The 22,063-nt window shown below is 39.5% G+C and overlaps 1 protein-coding gene across 2 annotated transcripts in view; it reads right to left on the reverse strand.

Annotated features, from left to right (window-relative positions):
* Positions 1-22,063, reverse strand: part of EIPR1 (EARP complex and GARP complex interacting protein 1) — a 75,962-nt gene that overhangs the window by 23,480 nt on the left and 30,419 nt on the right. The window contains exons 4-5 of one of the 2 annotated variants that reach the window (XM_063314053.1): positions 16,695-16,851; positions 972-1,071 (exon numbers count right to left, since the gene is read on the reverse strand). In XM_063314053.1, coding sequence (XP_063170123.1) covers positions 972-1,071; positions 16,695-16,851 — 257 coding nt within the window. The remainder of the gene's footprint in view (positions 1-971; positions 1,072-16,694; positions 16,852-22,063) is intronic. The other variant, XM_063314060.1, reaches the window with a different exon arrangement.

The raw sequence follows: 22,063 nt of genomic DNA on the forward strand, positions 1-22,063 counted from the left end.
CATCTTAATCTGCATAATCAGTTTAAGCACAGAAGTCAGCTTTGCAGGGCACCAAACCTGGAGCAAACCTTTTCTGTTTTTTTCCTTTAGTGCATAACACACACACATAGCCTTCACTTACAGAGAAATTGCGCAGGCAACTGTAAATGAAGTGAACGAGTTAATTTGAATCATTTTAATTTGGAGGAACAGCACAGCTAATGAAAGCATGTGCCAGTGATCAATTTCTGTTACTGAATTCAAGCAGAGTACATGTGAAAGCCAACAAACTTGCGGTTCAGTGAAAAATTCTTTCTATTAAGCAGTATGACTTATGACATACTGGAGAACATCCCAAAGGTAATACCTATATTTGATACAGATTGGAATTAAGGAGAAATATGGTAACTTGGAGATTATGAGCAAAAGAACCTGTCTAGGACAGTGAAAGCCTAATTAATATTCAAAGAACCTTAAACCAAGGCAAGGCAGAGGAGCCCGAGGGACTGAGAGGAAGGAGAGGAAATGCAAGCGTGTCTATAACGTTCTGACACTTCAGTCAGACAAGAATGTTGATCACTGCATGCAAACAGATTTTACTCTAGAAAGGGAATTGGCCAACAGTTGGCAAGGGAGACAGCGAGTAACTGATGGAACAAGCTCATGTAACACTGGCAATCACTGGAAAGGAGCAAAGAAAGCTTTCTGGGTGACCCACAAGCAGTGGGGGAGGTAGAGACCTAGGCTTGGATACACAAGGAAAGGCTTTGCAGCTATGACTGTTCTGCTGCTGCTATGAACAACGTGCAGCTTTTCAACAACGACAACCAAAAAGTTTCTCTTATAATGTTTGAAACTATTTATCACTCTTCCGACAGACTTGAACTAACACTTGGCAATGCTTATAATGCCTGAAAATGTTAGCAATCTATTCTATAGCAAGAGCATTCAGATAGGCAAGTATGCCAAATATTATGGGATACACTCCTTACCACAGCCTTGGTCGAACTTTGTTGTAAATCCCATAGAAGCAAGTGATTATCAGCCAGAGAAATCAACCTTTTTCCGTCTCCCATGGGTTCCCACGCAACCCTGTAAGCACAAAATGCAACAATGTAAATCGAAGAACTCCAAAATATGCCTGTTACCTTTGGCATGCCTTTAATCTAAGAAGACATTGCTCTCAGGTAATCCTCTCTTTTTGCTATTATTCTGTACAGCAAGAATTTATTATGTATTTATTTATTAAACAGATTTATAAGGCTGCCCAACAGTGACTCCGGGTGGCTTCCAGAATTAAAAACCATAAAAACACAATTGACACCCTCCGGCAAAGGGGCCTTCCGGAAAAGGAGCAAGGAGGGGGCCAATCTTATACCTGTGTGAATGATGTTCCAAAGGGAGGGAGCCACCACGGAGGAGGGCCCAGCATATTCATATTCTCCAGAATATGAATATGCTGTCTCACAAGTTGTATGGGACAGCAGAATAAGGTTAAAAATATTTTAAAGATTTTTAAAATTTATTATTCAAATTTCTACACCGCCCATCTCCCCCCAAACATAAAGTGAGAGTGATATTTATTTATGGTATCACCAAGTTGAACCTGAAATGGACACTTTTTAATTACATTTATATTCCATCTTTTCTTCAGTAACTGAAGGTAATACATACATGGTTCCCTACCTCACTCCATTTAACTTCACAGCAATAATCCTAGGAGATAGGTTTGGGTTGGCCCAAATTCACCCAGTGCATTTTGTGCCCACAAGGGGATTTGACTCATTTTAACCATTGTGGCATGTGAAAAAGTATCTCAACGTTACTTTTTATTTTTATTAATCTCTTATTTGTCCCTACTAAGACTTGAACTGCTGAATGAAACTGATTTCCTTCTGTGTCAAATCATCAAATGGTGGGTAGAAGCAGAAAAGCTCTTGATGACAGGGAGCTGTTGTCTTGGTCTCATTTGAAGAAAATTGATCGTCATACTCATTAATAGCATCCAGTGTCCAGTCTAAGAGACCACTGTTAGATTATCACAGTTCTAATTTATGTTCACAATTCTTACATTGGTGTCTCTTGAAAAATGTTCAGTGATGTAAGTAAAGGAACAAAACCCAAATTAGGAAAAGATATTAAAGAGCGTGGGGGTGGGGGAGGGGGGAGGAACAATTCCTGCCTATTTAGATCAGGGGTCTGGGTTTTTCTTCTAGGCAAAAAGCCGTATTTGATTGGCAGGCTGGGGACTATAAGTGAAAAGATTGATGGAGCTATGCTGGTCTATGACTGTAATAAAGATTTGATTTGATTTGATTTACATGAAGCTAACACAAAAACTAAATTGGATTTAATTTACACTGCATTTAATTTAGTGAAAGTCTTGAAGGGGCTGTGGGAGGGTACTCAAGGTTTCTGAGACCTGTAAGTGGCCCCAGGGTCTCCGTGATGCCTCCTGATTTAAGTAAACAACCATTATCAAGGGTCATCCTTAATCCTAAGGAAAAAATGAGTTTGGAAAATATATGAAATATATATACAGTGGTGCTTAAAGATTTGTGAGCTCTTTTGAATTCTCAATATTTCTGCATAAATATGACACAAAATATCTGTTTTCCACACAAATCCTAAAACTAGATAAAGAGAACCCAATTAAACAAATGAGTCAAAAACATTATACTTGTTCATTTATTTATTGAGGAAAATGATCCAAAGCTACATATTGTGTGTGGCAAAAGTAGGTGAACTTTTGCTTTCAGTAAGTGGTGTGCCCCTCTTGGGCAGCAATAACTGCAACTAAATGTTTCCGATAATTGTTGATCAGTCCTGCATGTCAGCTTGGAGAAATTTTAGCCCATTTCTCTGTACAGAACAGCTTCAACTCAGGGATGTTGGCAGGCTTCCTCACAGGAACTGCTCGCTCATGTCCTTTCACAACATTTCTACAGGATTAAGGTCAGGACTTTGAGTTGGCCATTCCAAAACATTAACTTTCTTCTTTCAACCATTCTTTGGTCGTATGACATGTGTTTTGGGTCACTGTCTTGCTGCATGACCCACTTTCTCTTGAGCTTCAGTTCATGGACAGATACCCTGACTTTTTCCCGTAGAATTTGCTGGTACAATTCAGAATTCATAGCTTCATCAAGGATGGCAAGCCATCCTAGTCCAGAGGCAGCAAAGCAGGCTCAAATCATAATACTGCCACCATGTTTCACAGATGGGATAAGGTTCTTACGTTGGAATGCAGTGTTTGCCTTTCACCAAACATAATACTTTTCATTCAAGCCAAAAAGTTCTATTTTGGTCTCATCTGTCCACAGAATATTCTTCCAATAGCCTTCTGGCTTATCCATGTGGGTTTTTGCAAACTGACGGGCAGTAATGTTCTTTTTGGGGAATAGTGGCTTTCTCCTTGAAACCCTACCAATGCATACCATTGTTGTTCAGTGTTTTCCTGGTGAGGGTTTCACAAACACTGGCATTTGCCAATACAAGAGAGACCTTTAGTTCCTCAGATGTTACCCTGGGGTTCTTTGAGACCTCCTGGAGTATTACACGCCTTGCTCTTGGTGTGATCTTGGTTGGTTGACCACTCCTGGGGAGGATAACAATGGTGTCGAATCGCTTCCATTTGTACACTGTTTGCCTGACAATGGATTGGTAGAGTCCAAACTCTTTGGAAAAAGTTTTGTAACCTTTTGCAGCCTGGTGAGCATCAACAGCTGTTTTTCAGACGTCTTCAGAAACCTCCTTTGTTCGAGCCATGACACACTTCCACATTCCTCTGTTGTGAAGACCAGACTTTGATACTGAATACCTAGAATTCAGTTCTCTAAAAAGGCAGGACCTCCCACGCTCACAACTGATTATCGTCCAATTCACTGAAACTTCTGATTCTAATTTCCCCTTCAAATGAACTGATAATCCTAGAGGTTTACCTACTTTTGTCACACACAAATATGTAACTTTGGATCATTTTCCTCAATAAATAATTGAAAAAGTATAATGTTTTTGACTCATTTGTTCAATTGGATTCTCTTTATTTAGTCTTAGGACTTGTGTGGAGAACAGATCATGTTTTAGGTCATATTTATGCAGAAATATTGAGAATTCAAAAGGGTTCACCAATTTTTAAGCACTAGCATTAGCATTCAACAACTGTTTAACAAAATGTAATGAAAGACACAGAATATGGGGTGGGATGGGGGAACAGAAATATTTTTGTTTCAAATCAAAGGCAGAGTTTATTTGAAATCATGACTGGAGTAAAAGAAAAGAAAAAGTAAAAGCCCCCAAACACCTGGGAACATATAAACAAAATGCTCATCCAAGTATTATTAGCAAATTAAAATCAACTGCCAAAGATTTTAACTCTGAATGTTTTTTACTGATGTTAGAAACCATTTTCCAAAGCCATTTTTACAAGGCAAATTCCACTGACTTTTATTTTGATTAGAATAAATGAACATCACTTTTAAAGTTTTTTAAAAAGTGATAATTATTGCAATTTTAAAATGTTCACAGAATTTTAAGGAGAACATGCTTTGAATCTGATTGAGAATACTAATGATAAATAAATATAATTCAAGCAACACACCTTAGAAAGATCTCAGGGTACTCAATTTGTCCTTGTGAAATCATCATTTCTTTCACTGATAATTTATTTTATTGAAGCTGATAATTCATTGTTTTCCAGATATGATTTTTTAGGATTTTGTGAAAATGAAGGCCACTGTTTTGTTGTTTTAAAACAAAGAATAATTCCCTTGTATTGCAGCTTGAATGTTCTTGTATAATATGCTGCATGTGCTGCATGGCAAACTAGGATTTTGTTTAAAAGGAAGGAAACTCTCTCACCAGATTATTTATTCTAATTTTTTTACATTTCATCAGTGGTGGGCTGTCTGGAGTCTGCCAGATATTGCTGAACTATGGCTCCCAGCAGCTTGTTGGCCACGGCCAGAGATAAGGATGGTAGGAATTAGAGTTCAGCAACATCTGGAGGATCACCCAAGACTTTTATTGTATTTTTCACCTAGTTCCTTGATCTTAAAATGAGGACTGATGGGAAAAGAAAAATACCAGAGGGCAATAGAAGTGCTATGGAAATCCCATTTTCAGTTTGCATTTACTTATGAAAAGTAGCACAAATTTCTTATGTCTACAATCTTGGTCTGCATATATAAACTGATGCAGAGCAATCAGTTTATATATACATAATATACATATATACATAATATGCATAATATACTGATATGTATATAATCTGCAAGAACAGTATTTTAATTTCACAGCATTAAACCTAAAATGAGAGATTGAAAGAGAACAAGTGATTTGGTCCAAAGTCATTCAGCAAACCTCACAGTTGAGTGAGATTTAACTAGGATTTCTCACTTAAACCTGTTGCATGCTTCCTTCAATATCTTCCCTTGGTTTCAACCATTCTTCCAACTGCTCATGATTACAGGACATCCTGGTCTACCCTATGGACTTTTATTAATAGGAATTAATACAATCTGTCTTCCCCTCTACTATTAAATAAGTTTCCACATCCACTGAAGAGAAAAAGAGCTGTCCATATATTTTAAATCAAGAATGAAGTCCAGGGAAAAGGGAAGGCCAGAAGGGCCGATGTCAAGCCCTTGCAAAATTCTGGACTACAGATGTAGCAATTTCACAAATAGACGGACAGATATTTTATTCTGGTTTAAGACCAGGAATGTAAAAAGAAAACATTATAAACATAAGAACAAAAAAATGCTCACAAAATACTGTAAATTTTAAAATATAGTACAGAATTTCTTGTCCATCATTCATGCTGATGGCTGATATTGGAGACTGAAGTCCAAAATATCTGGAGGCTGCTAGATTGCCTACTTCTTGACTAGACCATGGTCCTCAGTTTTCAGGCCTGGAGCCAACTTCTACATTAAGCATCTCTTCTACAATCCACTTCTTACATATTTTGACCATGTACTTTTATGGTAGCAATGGTGCTGATGGATTCAGACAGTGGTCAAGCTGAGACTCAGGAAAGTTATGCTATCAGGGTATCATAAGAAAAAAAGTGATAGATGTTGTTGTTTATTCATTCAGTCGCTTCCGACTCTTCGTGACTTCATGGACCAGCCCACGCCAGAGCTTCCTGTCGGTCGTCAATACCCCCAGCTCCCCCAGGGACGAGTCCGTCACCTCTAGAATATCATTCATCCACCTTGCCCTTGGTCGGCCCCTCTTCCTTTTGCCCTCCACTCTCCCTAGCATCAGCATCTTCTCCAGGGTGTCCTGTCTTCTCATTATGTGGCCGAAGTATTTCAGTTTTGCCTTTAATATCATTCCCGCAAGTGAGCAGTCTGGCTTGATTTCCTGGAGGATGGACTGGTTTAATCTTCCTGCAGTCCAAGGCACTCTCAGAATTTTCCTCCAACACCACAGTTCAAAAGCATCGATCTTCCTTCTCTCAGCCTTCCTTATGGTCCAGCTCTCGCAGCCATATGTTACTACGGGGAAAACCATTGCTTTAACAATGCAGACCTTTGTTGTCAGTGTGATGTCTCTGCTCTTAACTATTTTATCGAGATTTGCCATTGCTCTTCTCCCAAGGATTAAGCGTCTTCTGATTTCCTGACTGCAGTCAGCATCTGCAGTAATCTTCGCACCTAGAAATACGAAGTCTTTCACTGCTTCTACATTTTCTCCCTCTATTTGCCAGTTATCGATCAAGCTGGTTGCCATAATCTTGGTTTTTTTGAGGTTTAGTTGCAAGCCAGCTTTTGCACTTTCTTCTTTCACCTTCATCATAAGGCTCCTCAGTTCCTCTTCACTTTCAGCCATCAAAGTGGTATCATCTGCATATCTGAGATTGTTAATGTTTCTTCCAGCGATTTTAACTCCAGCCTTGGATTCCTCAAGCCCAGCTTGTCGCATGATGTGTTCTGCGTACAAGTTGAATAGGTAGGGTGAGAGTATACAGCCCTGCCGTACTCCTTTCCCAATCTTAAACCAGTCCGTTGTTCCGTGGTCTGTTCTTACTGTTGCTACTTGGTCATTATACAGATTCTTCAGGAGGCAGACAAGATGACTTGGTATCCCCATACCGCTAAGAACTTGCCACAATTAAAGTGATAGATATTTCATGAATTAATTAGTAATATGCTAATATTTTTCAAAAGGAAAAGAAGATACAATTCAAATCCCCTTCCATGGAATTCTGATACAATTCAAATTCCCTCCATGGGAAAAAAAAAAAAAATCTCAATTAGCAAGGCTGGGAAAAAAAAAAAATCTAAGACTTGAATAGCTCCTACTGATCAGACCAGTCAGCCCTTGGTTATACCAAGGACAGGGAACCTTCAGATTGTGGTCTAGATAAAACCTCAATTTTCAGCAGTCAAAGGGCAGGTGACTTCCCTAGGACACATCTTTTTTGATAGTAGCAATAAAATTTCCTTCTTGTCCTCAGACCCTAAGTAAAACACCTAAACTATCTAAACATGCAGCTTTGTGTGTACATTCCTGCCTGCCTTTCATCTGTTTCTTTCAGAGAAAGAAGAGAGAAAGAAATGCTGATTGGAAAGCAGACTTCATTTACTTGCTATACCACTGGGTTTCACATAAACTGTTAAACCATAATGTGGTCTTTGGTTTTGCCATACTTTATTCTACAAACCACAAAGCTAGTGGTTCATTAGCCATGATTGTTGGCTTAAATTGTTAATTTGCTTATTTACAGTTTATTCAACAAACCATGGTCAAGCAACCTGTAGTTTAGTGCAATATGCAAAGCCATTGAGAAAGTGAGCCCTTTATTCAACATGCAGCTGTGCATTAGAAAGATACTAGTGCAGCTGTGCACTATCTTCTTAGAAATTAGCATGGAAATGGCATGAGTCCTTGCCATGTTTACTTATACATTTACTTGGTGCATGATCCATTTATAAATGCATGAACGATATGATCACTCCCACTTTAGCTCTGACTCTGGCAAAAGCTAGTATGTAAAATGTTATGGTTCAAGCTGTAAACAGCATTTTTGGATGGATGGATGGAGTGGCATGTGTCTCTGTGTGTGCATGTATATGCATGTATTTTCAGGAATAAGCCAAGTTATAAAAAGAAGTGTGTGTGTGTGTGTGTGTGTGTATAATATTCTGATAAACATATAATTATTAGGAAATAAACCATAGTGGACCTTACTTCTTAGTAAAACATGAGCAGATTGTTCTGAAAGTATTTTAGAATTATATGCCCCTCTGCACACATAAAGAAAAATGATATGCCAGAAGTATGGCTGAGTTTTTTCTGCTTGACAGGAAACCAAATAATCTAATAGCATCAGAGAATCTTACTCTTCAGTCTTCAATGTGAAAGGCTTCAGTTTCTAAGAGAGAGTTTGATGAATGTATAGCCCTGAATGTGAATGATCAATCTGACTGTAAGAATTTGGGAGGGGAGGTTGGGGTTGGAGAAAAACCCATATTCACAGAAAAAATATAAGACACATAATCCAGCCTTCGTGTTTCTCTTGAAGTTGTACTGAATCAAGGTTCTGCCTCAAGCCTACTGATGCAGCAAGACATTCTAGCTCTTCTTCGGTCTCTAGTGAGGCCAAATGGATTTCTACTTGATTATGGCATTAAGCTTTGGAAGCAAGACAGCCACCAAGACTGCTTATTTTCCCCCTGTTCACAGAAATGTACCATGCAACTGCCGTGTTTTGGACTTCACAAGGACGGGTAGTCAATGATTATTTTTTAAAGACTGTAAAACAGGGACAAGGGAGGGAAAAAGCCAGAAGAGAAGAAGGTGGAAAGGATCTGAATGAAGCATCCACTTCAAAAGAAAGCAAGAGGCCTAGTGTGGAATAAAATGGAGAATGGGAGAAAGAAAGAAAGAAATACAAGGATAATGATGTTAAATTAGTCCAAGACAAACAGCTTATGCCAAATCTGAAGATAAATTTTTAAACATGGCATTGAAAGAGATTGCCCCACCACCACCACCACCACCGTAGGGCAAGATACTGTTTAGAGGTTCAAGACAAACAACCAGAAGATGCCGGCCATATTGTAAGGCCATATATGGAAAAGAACTAAACACTGCAGATGGATGGTAGGGTAGGTTTTCCTGGAGGTAGTACTGAAACATATTCCTAGGCTCAGAGATACTTTGATCTAAATTCTAAACGTATGTCCTTAACTTGTAAGCCACTGGTGGACCTCAGAGCTCTAATAAACAACAATAACTAGCAGATGTAATATCCTGAAGATTCTCATCAGTGCCTTAATTTTTAAAGGATCTTTGGGTGCTGTCTCCTCTGCACCTATACTCAGAGGAATGGGCTGGAAATATTTCCAGGGCCAACATTTTCCGAAGTGGAATTATGTTTGCTTTCCAGGGGCTCTGCAAATGCATATTATTTTATTGCCTATTGCCAAACATTGTTTCCAACATGTCAATAAATACATTTTTTTCTTCTCAAAGCATTTCGTTTATTTGAATGTAAGTGCTCAATCCTCTTAAAATTGTGTTTGTGTGTGTGTGTGTACAGACACACACCAGCACACAAACACACGTTCACATACCTACATACAATAAATGTAGCCTACTTGTGCAGTAGGGATATGTACCTATTGTTGGCAGAGTGCTAAGAAAGCATTTGGCCCAGGAGAGATCAGAAAAGTCACACACCAGGCATTTCTATAAAAATAATTTTATTTACAGAAAACAAAACATATTTAAAGGCTGTTTGCTGAGAGGAGAGATCTCTCAGCTGCTTACTCTCTGCAAGCCTACACAGAAGGGAAACTGAAACTAAAACAAGTCCAGGCAAGTTCTTCCCCCCAGGTGCAAAAAATTAACATCCGAAAAGAGGACAATTAAATTCAACCTCTTCACCCGGCCAAAATGATTACTTACCATAGTAACCTTAATCTGTAGTAGAAAACATATTAACACTCCCCTTTTTATACTACAGAATAAGATGCAAACCAATTTTCTTTGACAACTCTGTATGTCTTGGTACAGCAAGAGGTTTGGTTAAAATATCAGCAATCATGTCTTTTGATTCACAATATTTCAACATTACTTCTCCTTTGCTTATCATAAGGTAAAGGTAAAGGTTTCCCTTGACGTAAAGTCCAGTCATGTCCGACTCTAGGGGGCGGTGCTCATCTCCGTTTCTAAGCCTTGGAGCCGGCGTTGTCATAGACACTTCCGGGTCATGTGGCCAGCATGACTTGGAACGCCGTTACCTTCCCGCCGAAGCGGTACCTATTGATCTACTCACACTTGCATGTTTTCGAACTGCTAGGTGAGCAGGAGCTGGGACAAGCAACGGGAGCTCACCCCGCCGCGCGGTTTCGAACCGCCGACCTTCCGATCGGCAGCTCAGCGGTTTAACCCGCAGCGCCACCGCGTCCCTTTCTTATCATATCTTTGATTTATTGATATCTAATATCTATATGTTTTGCCCTATTCTTGCAGGCTTCAGATTTTGCCATAGCAATGCAAGCTTGATTATCCTCATAAACAGTTATAGGCTGGTTCACTTCCATGCCTATGTCGTTTAACAAATGTTTAAACCATATAACCTCATTACAGGTTTGTGTTAGAGAATAAAACTCTGCTTCTGCAATGGAAAGAGCAACAAGTGTTTGCTTTCTAGAATGCCAGCCTAAGCTTGACCCAGCAAATTGAATTAAAATCCCAGAAGTGGATTTCCTGTCACTGACATCTGCTCCCCAGTCAGAATCGGCAAAAGCCTGCAATTTCTCTGTTCCAGAGGCATTTAGCTTCAGGCAATAATTCTTTGTTCTTTGCAAATACCTCATTAACCTCTTCAATGCTGCTTTTCCAGTAGATGTAGGCTTCTCTACCTGTCTACTTAAAATGGCCACAGAATTTGAGATATCTGGGCGAGAGTGATTTGCAATGTACAGTAAACTTCCAATTGCAGATCTATATTTCTCTGCCTCAGTTAATTGAGTTTCTCCTATCTCTTTCTGAAAATCTGTTATCATCGGAGTAGAGACTAGTTTGCAGTCTTGCATGTTAAAATCCTCTAGGAGCTTTTGAATTTTACTACGTTGGTTTAACAGAAAGCTACCATCCTTCTCCCTGTGTATTTCCAAGCCTAGATAATTTGTTACTGTTCCAAGGCTTTTTAATGTGAAATGGCTTTTCATGCAGGCTTCAAAATCAAGCCTTTGTTTTTCTGTTGGTGTGAACAGCAGCAAATCATCAACATAAATGCACAGATACATACAGCCTTGTTTGTCTTTCTTCATATATACACATGGATCTGCTTTTCCTTTTTCAAAACCAAAATTCTGCAGTTTTTGGTTCCAGGATCTAGCAGCTTGGTTTAACCCATAGATTGACTTCTGCAGTTCACAGACCAGATTCTCCCCTTTTCCATAGCCAGGGGGTTGCTGCATGTGTAATCTGTGGTCTAAATCACCATAGAGAAATGCAGTTTGAATGTCATAGTGGTGAACTGACATTCCTTTGAGTGCAGCAATTTTTAACAGTAATCTAATTGATTCACCTTTAGTAACTGGTGCAAAAGTCTTGTCAAAGTCTAAATTTTTCCTTTGAGTGAACCCTTTTGCAACTAACCTTGCTTTATATTTTTGGATTTTGCCATCAGCATCCCTTTTCAGTTTGAAAACCCATCTACAACCTAGACAGCGTTCATTGGGAGGTAGATTTACCAGTTTCCATGTTTTATTTTCTTTCAAGGATGCTAACTCCTGTTGCATGGCAGAATGCCAATTTTGTGCAATCTCAGGTGGTAAAGCATTCACTTGTTCTAAAGACTCAGGTTCTGTGAATAAGTGAAAAGCCTTTACTGTTTCAGCCTGAAAACATGATGGAGGAACGCCTTTATTACTCCTCTGAGATCTGCGAGGTAATACAGGGCTTAAATTTTGACTCCTATCACTTTCCTGAGAAGCATCTGTCTCATCAGACAGATCTTCAGTTTGCTTTTCTGGTTTAATGTCCTCATCAGGCAAAAGATCACCATCAGCAAGTCCTTGCTGTTCTCTTGTGGTGGTCAGATCAACTGGAGAGCTAGAATTTAATCTCCTTTTGTTCAGCAAAAGAAGCGCTTTTGCTAATTATTAATTTCTCTCCCACTATGAACCTGTAGCTCCTTTGGTTTTGTTCATAGCCAACAAAGAGGGCTTTCTTTGTTGTGGGGCCTCCTTTCCTTCTCTGTTGTTTTGGAATATGAACACATGCAGTACTACCAAACACTCTAAGATGGTTTACCTTTGGTTTCACACCATAAAACAAATGGAATGGAGTGTCCTGAATCACAGAGTTATACAATCTGTTTTGTACATAACCAGCAGTAGATATTGCCTCTCCCCAATACTTAAAAGATAAATGTGAATCTTTAAGCATGCATTCCATCGCATTTTGCAAGGTTCTGCCCTTTCTTTCAGCAACACCATTTTGCTGAGGGGTGTAAGGGTTAGAAAGAATTTGTTCTATCCCCTTTTCCACTAGGAACCTTTTGAATTTGTGAGAAAGGTACTCTCCTCCTCTATCACATTGGAGTGCAGATACAGGCCTAGGGAATTTTCCATTTGCCCATGTCACAAAACCTTTAAATTTCTCAAATGCCTCATCTTTATGTTTGAAGATGTAGATAAATGTGTATCTTGAGAAATCATCAATGATGGCCATTGCATACCTTGCTTGTCCAAGACGTGGAGCAAAAGGACCAATAATGTCAGAGTGTACAATTTCCAAAGGTCTAGTTGTAACTCTGTCACTGTGCTTACACAGGAGCTTTTAGTGTTTTGCATTCTTTGCAAACTACACAATCTAAGTATTTTTCACAGGGTTTTATCTTTAGGTCAGCACACAGCTGTGGCATTTGTGCTATATACTTGAAATTAGCATGGCCAAATCTCCTGTGCATCAGGTGTACACATTGGTCATGATATGGCGTGTTGCCAACTGCAGCCTTGCAGCTTGGCTTCCTTGCATTTTGCACAATGTACAAGGAGTCTTTTAATATACCAGTAGCACACAATTTTCCATTTTTACGTATCTCACAACCATTTTTCTTAAATGTTATGACATACCCTGTTGCAGCCAATTGTGCCACAGATAAAAGGTTTGATTGCAAATTTGGCACATACAACACACCTTTTACAGTTTCTCCTAAGCAGGATAAATACAAGTCACCTTGTCCCATAATTTTGGTCACAGACCCATCAGCCAAAGATACACTTTGTCTTTCAGTTTTAGACAGTGACACAAAAGAGCTTTTACAATTACATAAATGACAATTGGCCCCAGAATCTAACACCCATACATCAGAATTACCCTTCTCAGCAACCTGTGCAATTTGGGTTGTCTGAAGAGCCTTCTTCTATGTTGCCCTTGTGTCCTTCTTTTCTGTCTTTCTACTCTTGGGTCTCAAGGCACAGTCTTTCTGCAAATGTCCAGCTGAACCACAAGTGAAGCGTCGCTGGCTGGCTAGCGCTGTGGCCTCAGCTTCCTTTCCCTTCTTTTCCCTTGTTTTCTGGTACTGCAGCTTTCCAGAAGAGATGGGGGGGGATCTTTCCTCTCCCTTCTCCCATTCAGCGAGTAAGCGCTGTGTAACATACGATGGGGTGAGGTCTGCTTCAGGCATAGCCTCCAGGGTACAAATCAGCGTGTCCCACATTTCATTCAGTGAGGACAGGAGGATATATGATTTTGTGAGAGGTGTAAATTCCATTCCTCTCTCCTGCAACTCAACAAACAGCTGCTGAATATAATGCAGGTGCTCAGGAAGGCTATCTCCTTCTGCAAGGTAGATTTTGTACAGCTTTTTTGTCAGGGTAACTTTACTCCCTGCTGTTGCCTTTACGTACAAGTCTCTCAAAGCGTCCCAAAGTTGCTTTGCAGACTGCATACCTCGCACGTGGACTGATTGTCCTCAACTCCCAGGATAATGGTAGCTCTAGCCTGCTCATCCTGTCTAAGCCATTCAGCACTGGGATTTTGGGGGGGTTGCTCACCAATAGGCAGCCAAAGATTCTCTTTGCGAAGATACATCTCCATCTTCAGGGCCCAATTCAAATAGTTGGTCTCTGATAGGCGCTCCAGAGGCATCGCTGAAGGAAGTAGCCATGGCTTCTTCCTTCTTTTGCAAGTCACCTCAGCTGGCTTCTTTGTCCTGTAGACCGGCAGTTGCTGGAAAATCTCCAGGCAGCTCCAAAGAAAATCTTCACAGGTCTTTGCTACCTGCCTTTAAATTGTGCATGAGGTGTGGAGCTGATCTCTCTATTCTCTCTGGGTTTTACTGGACTTACTGGGCTGTTTACTGGGCCCATAACCTGTTGGCAGAGTGCTAAGAAAGCATTTGGCCCAGGAGAGATCAGAAAAGTCACACACCAGACATTTCTATAAAAATAATTTTATTTACAGAAAACAAAACATATTTAAAGGCTGTTTGCTGAGAGGAGAGATCTCTCTCAGCTGCTTACTCTCTGCAAGCCTACACAGAAGGGAAACTGAGACTAAAACAAGTCCAGGCAAGTTCTTCCCCCCAGGTGCAAAAATTCACATCCGAAAAGAGGACAATTAAATTCAACCTCTTCACCCGGCCAAAGTGATTACTTACCATAGTAACCTTAATCTGTAGTAGAAAACATATTAACACCTATTAGGGTCTGAAATTGTAAATAATTCCAGTTTTGACATGGCCTGCTTGCTGTACTTGTCTGTGAAAGGAAGGGTCTGGCTCAGCAGGGGAAAGACATGCCTTGCAGCCCCTCTCTTCCCTGTTGCTTTTAAATTAATACACCAATGGAGCTATGTAGATAAAAGCAAGAATTTATAGCCCAGCTGTGTGGGGGAGGTAGCTAAGAAATGTGAGAGAGGGTCTGGGGAGTATTTCTTGGAGTTTGGAGCTAGCTGGAGTGACACATGGAAGTTTCTTATCAAGCGAGCCAGAAAGGGTTTTTCTTTGAGCTGTAGAGCGAGAAGCTGAGCAGCTAAGACCAGGAGGAAAACCGTAGCAAGCTAAGCATTTCTGAAGTTATAGCAGCTGGAGCAGGTACTGATAAAGCAGTGGGAAGACCAGAATAACCAAAATGGAGATGAAGCAGCAGACCTGGGGCAGTCCAGTGGCAACAGGCCTTTGAAGAGGCTTATCAAAGGACTGAACATAGAGGCCAGAAGCAGTTCAGCAGCTGAGGCCTAGGAAGAGCCCTGGTATTGGTAGGTGAGGCCACTGAACAGACCTTGCACAAACTTTGAGGGAGTGTGTAGCCCATCAAAAGGCTGCTGCAGTACAGACCAATTGAAGAGTCCAATTGGAAGGGCCTACCATAGAGGCTACATCAGCAGGTGACACCAAAGAAGTCCATGGCAGAGAGTGGCTGCCAGCTGCTAAATATGCTGACACTGGCTGGGATGGCTTCCTGTGGTCCGAGAGAGTGGTGTGGGGCAGTAGGTCCCAGCCAGGGAAAAAAAAACAGGGTAGAGCCAAGATTAGATCCATGTTGATCAGCAGGTGTTTAGCCAGCACAGAGAGAGAGAGAGAGAAAAAAGACTACGTGATCATTCAACAGGAAGTTGAGCATTGTAGTACACAATGACTTTGTTTCATTAAATTTTATATCATCCAAAAGGCTGACAAAAATATTCCAAGCATAGATTTTCAGGAAATTGAAAATGGGCATCCAAGAAAATGGATTTGGACCCATGTGTCCTACAATATGTTTGTCAAATCTTTAAGGAACCACATGACTCCTGCTGCAACTTTTTTAAGGGAAAAAAGTTGAATTTATTGACATGTATTTTAAAATATACAAAATTATATAAATATGAGACTAAATGAATAAAAGCATATAGTTCAATCTAGTTCAATAATCAGTGAACTCCCTGGAAACAATTTTTAAAATCAGAAAGATCTATTGAGTAAAATGCAGGAAGAGGGAGCAATCAATATGTAGTAAAGAATTTAAATAATATTGAGCCTAGCTAAATCGAGTGGGAAAAGGAAGAATGATTTAGGCATATTATGTCAGATTAAATATATCCATTCATATCTAGGATTCAACTGTTCAATTGGCCGATCAGAACATACAGAGAGACTGAAATTAAGTCATCTCCGGTTTATGGGACCCCTTATAATTTCCTTATCTATATCAGTGTACAAACAGCACAAAGAACAGCTGCTTCATTAGTAACAATAAAAGGAAAATAGGAAAAGCCTTATTTGGTAAGCATCAGCTATGCATCACGATGAATTGTTGTTAGAAAACTATTTCCTTGTTTTGTTACAAAGTACAGTATAAAATGAAGGAAGATTTTCAAGGAACACTAGTTACCAAACAGAGTAGAGATAGAGAGGGCAGTGCAAGTGAGGGGAAGGAACCAGAACAAGGATTTCGAATTTCTAAGTCAAATTCGATCCAGTGACTGAGCTATTATTGTATTAGTTGTGTGTAACACAAAATATACAGAGACACAGAAATGCACAATTAGTAGAATTAGTGAACTATCAAAAAATAGTTAAACAGTATATAAATATTTGAAGGATTAATGCTTTTAACCCTTGATCCTGTCTAGAATAACAATAAAGAACCTTTAATTTAAGGTACGTATATTTCAATGTACAAAGTTCAAATTTAGTAGAAACCTGCACGGTCTGCCCTTCATTCTTTTTCCTTGGGAGTATAAAATATGCAGAGTCCTACCCGGCCATATTGCCATGGGCTGTGTTGTCAAGGTGACAGAGTAGCTCCAGGATTTGAGCATTGCTTGATGAATCATCAGGGGATTCATGATTGCCTGATTCCAATTCCTTCGGCATCTTCCAAACAGCCGCACATGTCATGACTTTACTGTCTGAAGCTAAGGAACAGAGGATAAAGTCAACAGATCACAGGAGAGGGAGGTGGGGGGGGAATTCTGGAATAGAGAGCCCTAGCAGTTTTGCAATCATAAGCAAGGCACTGCTCATCTGCCATGTAAAAACACTTAAAGAATCCTACAGAACTTCATTCTAACAATAGAGCACATAGGAAAAAATGATAGCCCACGAGCAAGCAGGCTGCATCAACAGCCGAGGTGACAGCAGGCAATACAAGTCATTGGAAGGACTTTCCCCTGTGCTGCTTTCTGTACGGCTATTTCAATTAATACTGGAAAGTACAGTGATTTGCTGAGATTACCATTTTTCTGCTTAATAACGCAGGCATAATTTTAAGGTCTTCATCTCTGGCTTTCCTGGGTCATCTTTAATTTGCATGGGCAGCTTCTGAACCATATCTTCTGCAGAGAACTACATTTTTAGCTCAGTACTTTTATATTCTTCTCCCCCTCCCTGTGTTTCAATTCCTTCAAGATAAAATTCAAAAAATCCCAGATAAAAGTCTCCTGAGCTTTTCAAACTCAAGGCTGTTGCTAACTTATGGCCAGTCATAAAATACCATTTATCAGAGGGTAGATAGATGAGGTTCCTCTTTACAAATTTCTGCAGCCCAGTCCCACCCACCCCCAAATTTCCTAACAACTTACACAATTTTTATTTTTATTTTCTGGACACCCTTCCAAACAAATCACTGAGCTGCAGTAACACACTTTTGTTTTGTTTTTTCAGAATGCCCTGAAAAATACACAGACCCTAGAGATATTATTTGAAATGACAATGCCGGAAGCTGGCATTGCAATATGGTTATCCTTCTGGAAGATTCCCTTTGTGTTCTTTCAATTAAAAGAATTTAGGGGGGAAAAGTCAGATGGCTCCGGAAAGTGGTAGGCACTGGTACATTCCTCTAACATAAAGTGCTAGACCAGTCAAGTCAAAAACGTAGAGTTCTGTACAAGATAGGAAATAAAGACATTCCCTAAACTGCATAAGGAAAAGTGGGGGGAGGGGTGGTGGAAAATAGATATCATTTAATTCTCATGCTCTAAATTTAAATATAGCTCCACCTCTAAAAATCTAGTAAGGAAATGCTGATCAGTGCAGCTCAACTTATCTACCCGTTGAGGCAAAAGGCTTTTTTCACAGAAGCATCTCTGTATTATTGAACTCAAGAATGAAACCTGTCCATGGTATCTAGCACTGCATGATAGAACCACTGCTTATGTTCAGAACATAGCCAAGCCCTTTTGAGCCAGGGCAGATATGGAATTTAGGGAGTCTGAGGTGAAAATGACGGTGCTGGAGAGGATCAGAAGCCACTTGTCTTGTATGCTTCTCTGTCTATTCCGGCACTGTTTTGGTTTTTCTTGTTTCTTTTTTAGACTTGTATTCTGTATTATGTGTTTTAATTATATCTTGAAAAATCAATAAAGCCTTAAAAGAGAAAAAAAAAAGAATTAACACGTAAAAAGAAAAAAGAAAAATGACTGGCACAAGAGACTTGCCAATTCATTGGGGGGAGGGGGCAGTAATGAAACCACCATTTAACAGAAGAATGCTCTTTAACATATTTCTATCATTGTGAGATTCCTGAGGAAAAAAAGTGGCTAGAGGCAAATGTTTTTCTCTAAAGCTTTCTCCTTCTCCTTCTCCTTCTCCTTCTCTGGTAGGTCCCAAAGGGAACATTCTCTCCCTGCTTTAGGGTTATTAATTATAAACTTATTGATAAGATTCGTGAGTAGATTTGAGTAACCAGAAAGATTCTTGCCCTTCTAAGAACAGATACCCACTGTACTGTGGTAATGGTGAGTGTCTTGGGATTAAGACTTAGCATAACACAAGGGAGCTGAACAAAGCCCTTGCCATCTATTGTGAATATTAGAAAGGCTAACTTAGGTTTCAAAATACAGAAGAATGCCGCACTAAAGAAAATTAAGTGGAGACTGGCTAGACAGATCTCTCACTTTCAAAGTACAATGACTGCCAATTATATCAAGATTGTATATATTTGCAAGCATGAGACAATCTGTTGAGTAGGAAGGTATCAGGTTTCACACCTTGCAAACTTGGAGTCTAGCAAACAGTCCTTTACTTGTGAGAGGCTGTGATATGATTTATCTCTTTCTCATCTTCACACCCAAAATACAGGATTTTATTTTTTCTGTGTGTCAAACAGCTCTCTTTCCCTGTCCCATTCTGCCCCAGTATTTCTTTGGCATACATTTTCCTCCCCCCACCCCACCCCTTTATTCCTACTTTAAAGAATTCTTGAAATTTTTTATGATATGATATATTACCAAAAAAAAAAAAAAAAAGCCCCAAACCAAAACATAGTCTCAGATTATGGTCATGGATCTCTGGGCATATAGAAGTTTTCATCTAGTTTTATGAAACAAATGTTGAGCATATGTCATGTGTATTCATAATGACATGGCTATGCCATGTCCTTTACAGAACATAAGATGATAAATTTGAAGGGATCAACCTACATTTTAAAAATTATATTGCCCCTTTCTTCCAAGAAACTCAAGTCAGTCAGTATACACCGTCCTTTTCCCACTTTAATCCTATTATGTAAATTAGTCCAAGAGAAAGCTCTCAGCTGAGCTACCCAGTGTGCTTTATGCTGAGCAGGGTTTTGAATTTAGGTCTTCCAGTCCCTGTAACTCAAGAGTGGGGAGCCTATGGCCAACAGGCATTGTTAGAATACAACATTTCTGAGCATGATGGTTAGGCCTGATGGAGTCAGAATCCAGTATCTGGAGGGCCTCAGCTTCCTACTCCTAGTCTAGCTGTTGCACCATAATGTTGTAAACTAGGCAGAATAGCCAAATGCACACTTCCATGACAGTGTGGGGGTCACTTCTGTATAATGCAACCTAGGCTTGCTGTAATTGTCTGGGGAAAAGCTGCATCATGTGTTCCAAGCTTTCCATCTATGTTTCATTCACAGAGGCATGGTATTACAATGTGAGAAAGATTCTCCTGCATCTACATACATGGAGGAAACAGAGTGCCATTCTACTGAAATACTTGATAGATTCAGTTCACAGAATCAGTACAGTGGCAATGCTTCTAAACTACATCATTTCAAAATTCTGAATTTAGGATATTTACAATTACAATTTGGGTGTCAATATGGGAAAGAGATAAATTATATTACAAATGACATGTACAATTACAATGTAAGATTTTCTAGCAAAGAAGTGTAGTTCTACCTTATGAACTGAGACCAACTATGCTGTTTGAGTGTGCATTCCAATGTAGCCAAACAGCAATATTGAAATATCTGAGTGAGGGAAGTATCCCTAGCTGGAAAAACTCCAAAATCTCTAAGACTGGCAGAAATACAAAGCGGGTTTTTTTTGGAGGGGGGGACAACTTGGATGGGATCCAATAAGGACTGAGCATGGTGAAGGGACATAGAAAGCTGACTGTCTAAGGGATGAAGGTGTGAAAGAAAACTGGGGTGATGGAATAGAATACTGTTCAAAAAGACATGACTGGTCTGAATCCTGAACTGGGATACCCTGTACTGCCCCATTTTCTTATAGGTCCCATTTGTTTCCCAAAGGAATCTCACTAAAAAAAATTCAAATAAAGATGAATAAAATTCTAAGTGTGTCCATATGGTTTTTTTTTCATTCCAGCAACTATTGCTCAATGAATTCCAGGAGCTATTCTTTCTACAATAACATTTTTCTTTAACATGTATCAAAGTCAGATGGCATTTTTTAGAGAACCAAAAATAACTGTGTCCCACCAAAAACAATATATTATTTAGGTAGGCAAGACAGCATATTCTAGAAGTTTCAATCTTTAAAAAGAAATTAACTATCTTACATTGGACCCATACGTTTTCCATGTCACTGTTTTAACTTTACCATACATTTCATACGATACTTCAAATGTGGCCAATAGTGCTCAACCAATCACTGGCTGCAATTTGTTTTATGTCAAGGTAGTCCTCTCTGCAGCACCTATCAGAACAGCCAATAGGGTAATTGGAGGTGGACAGCTCTTTCTCAAACTGAAATCAGGAACAAGATTTCAGTCTTGCTGCTGCTATTATTTATATAATATTTCATATATGATTTGACTGGCTCTTAACTTTAAGACAGGATAGGAAGCAAATCCAAGTTTTATAAAATGATTATTTCATTCTCACTTAGAACAAGATGGAACTCTGCTGAAGCCATGACTTTAGTACCATCTGGTATATTTTCCAAACCAAATAATTAGACATCTTGCTGGCAATATTCTTTATTGAATGATATTTCATGTATACCATAATATTTTGTTGTTATGCTTTACATTTTTCTAGAGGTGAACCAGATTTGCAGCTCCTAAAAAGCTCCTAACATAGTATCATGGTCAGTAACAAAGATTATCAACATGAACTCTTTTCCTATCTTTTCCCTTACAGTGTACATTGTTTCCTTCCAATTTATGACTGTGTAAATGTAATATGGATAGTACTTCCTTTCAATGGCAGCTCAAATTAGTATTTATTTATTTATTTTTCAAATTTCTATCTATCAGTATTTCATAGGTAAGCAGTCTATAGTGTACAGAAGTCAATAGGAACTAATCGGTTAAACCGCTGAGCTGTCGATCGGAAGGTCGGCGGTTCGAAACCGCGCGGCGGGGTGAGCTCCCGTTGTTAATCCCAGCTCCTGCTCACCTAGCAGTTCGAAAACATGCAAATGTGAGTAGATCAATAGGTACCGCTTCGGCGGGAAGGTAACGGCGTTCCGAGTCGTCATGCTGGCCACATGACCCGGAAGTGTCTATGACAACGCCGGCTCCAAGGCTTAGAAACGGAGATGAGCACCGCCCCCTAGAGTCGGATTCGACTGGACTTTACGTCAAGGGAAACCTTTACCTTTACTATGCAATTATGGACAGTTATTCAGTTTGTTTACTCAACAAGCCTTCTTTAAAAAAAACTTACTGGGGAAATTTTTAGAATTTTTGACATTGTCAAAGTAAAGTAAGACTTTGGCTACTTATAGTGACAAGTAGCCGAATTAATAAACAATAGTTATTATGCCTTCTTAAACCATAGAAGTCAGCCAATGGATGTGGCAAAGTAGAAGATCCTATCCAAGTGCAAAGTTTTTAGAGTTTTCATCCCAAATCACACAGGTTTCTGAGTTCTTCAGAGACTGGGGGCATATAAATAAGGAAGTCTAT

Source organism: Candoia aspera, chromosome 1 (assembly GCF_035149785.1).
Source record: "Candoia aspera isolate rCanAsp1 chromosome 1, rCanAsp1.hap2, whole genome shotgun sequence".
NCBI classification, from domain to species: domain Eukaryota; kingdom Metazoa; phylum Chordata; class Lepidosauria; order Squamata; family Boidae; genus Candoia; species Candoia aspera.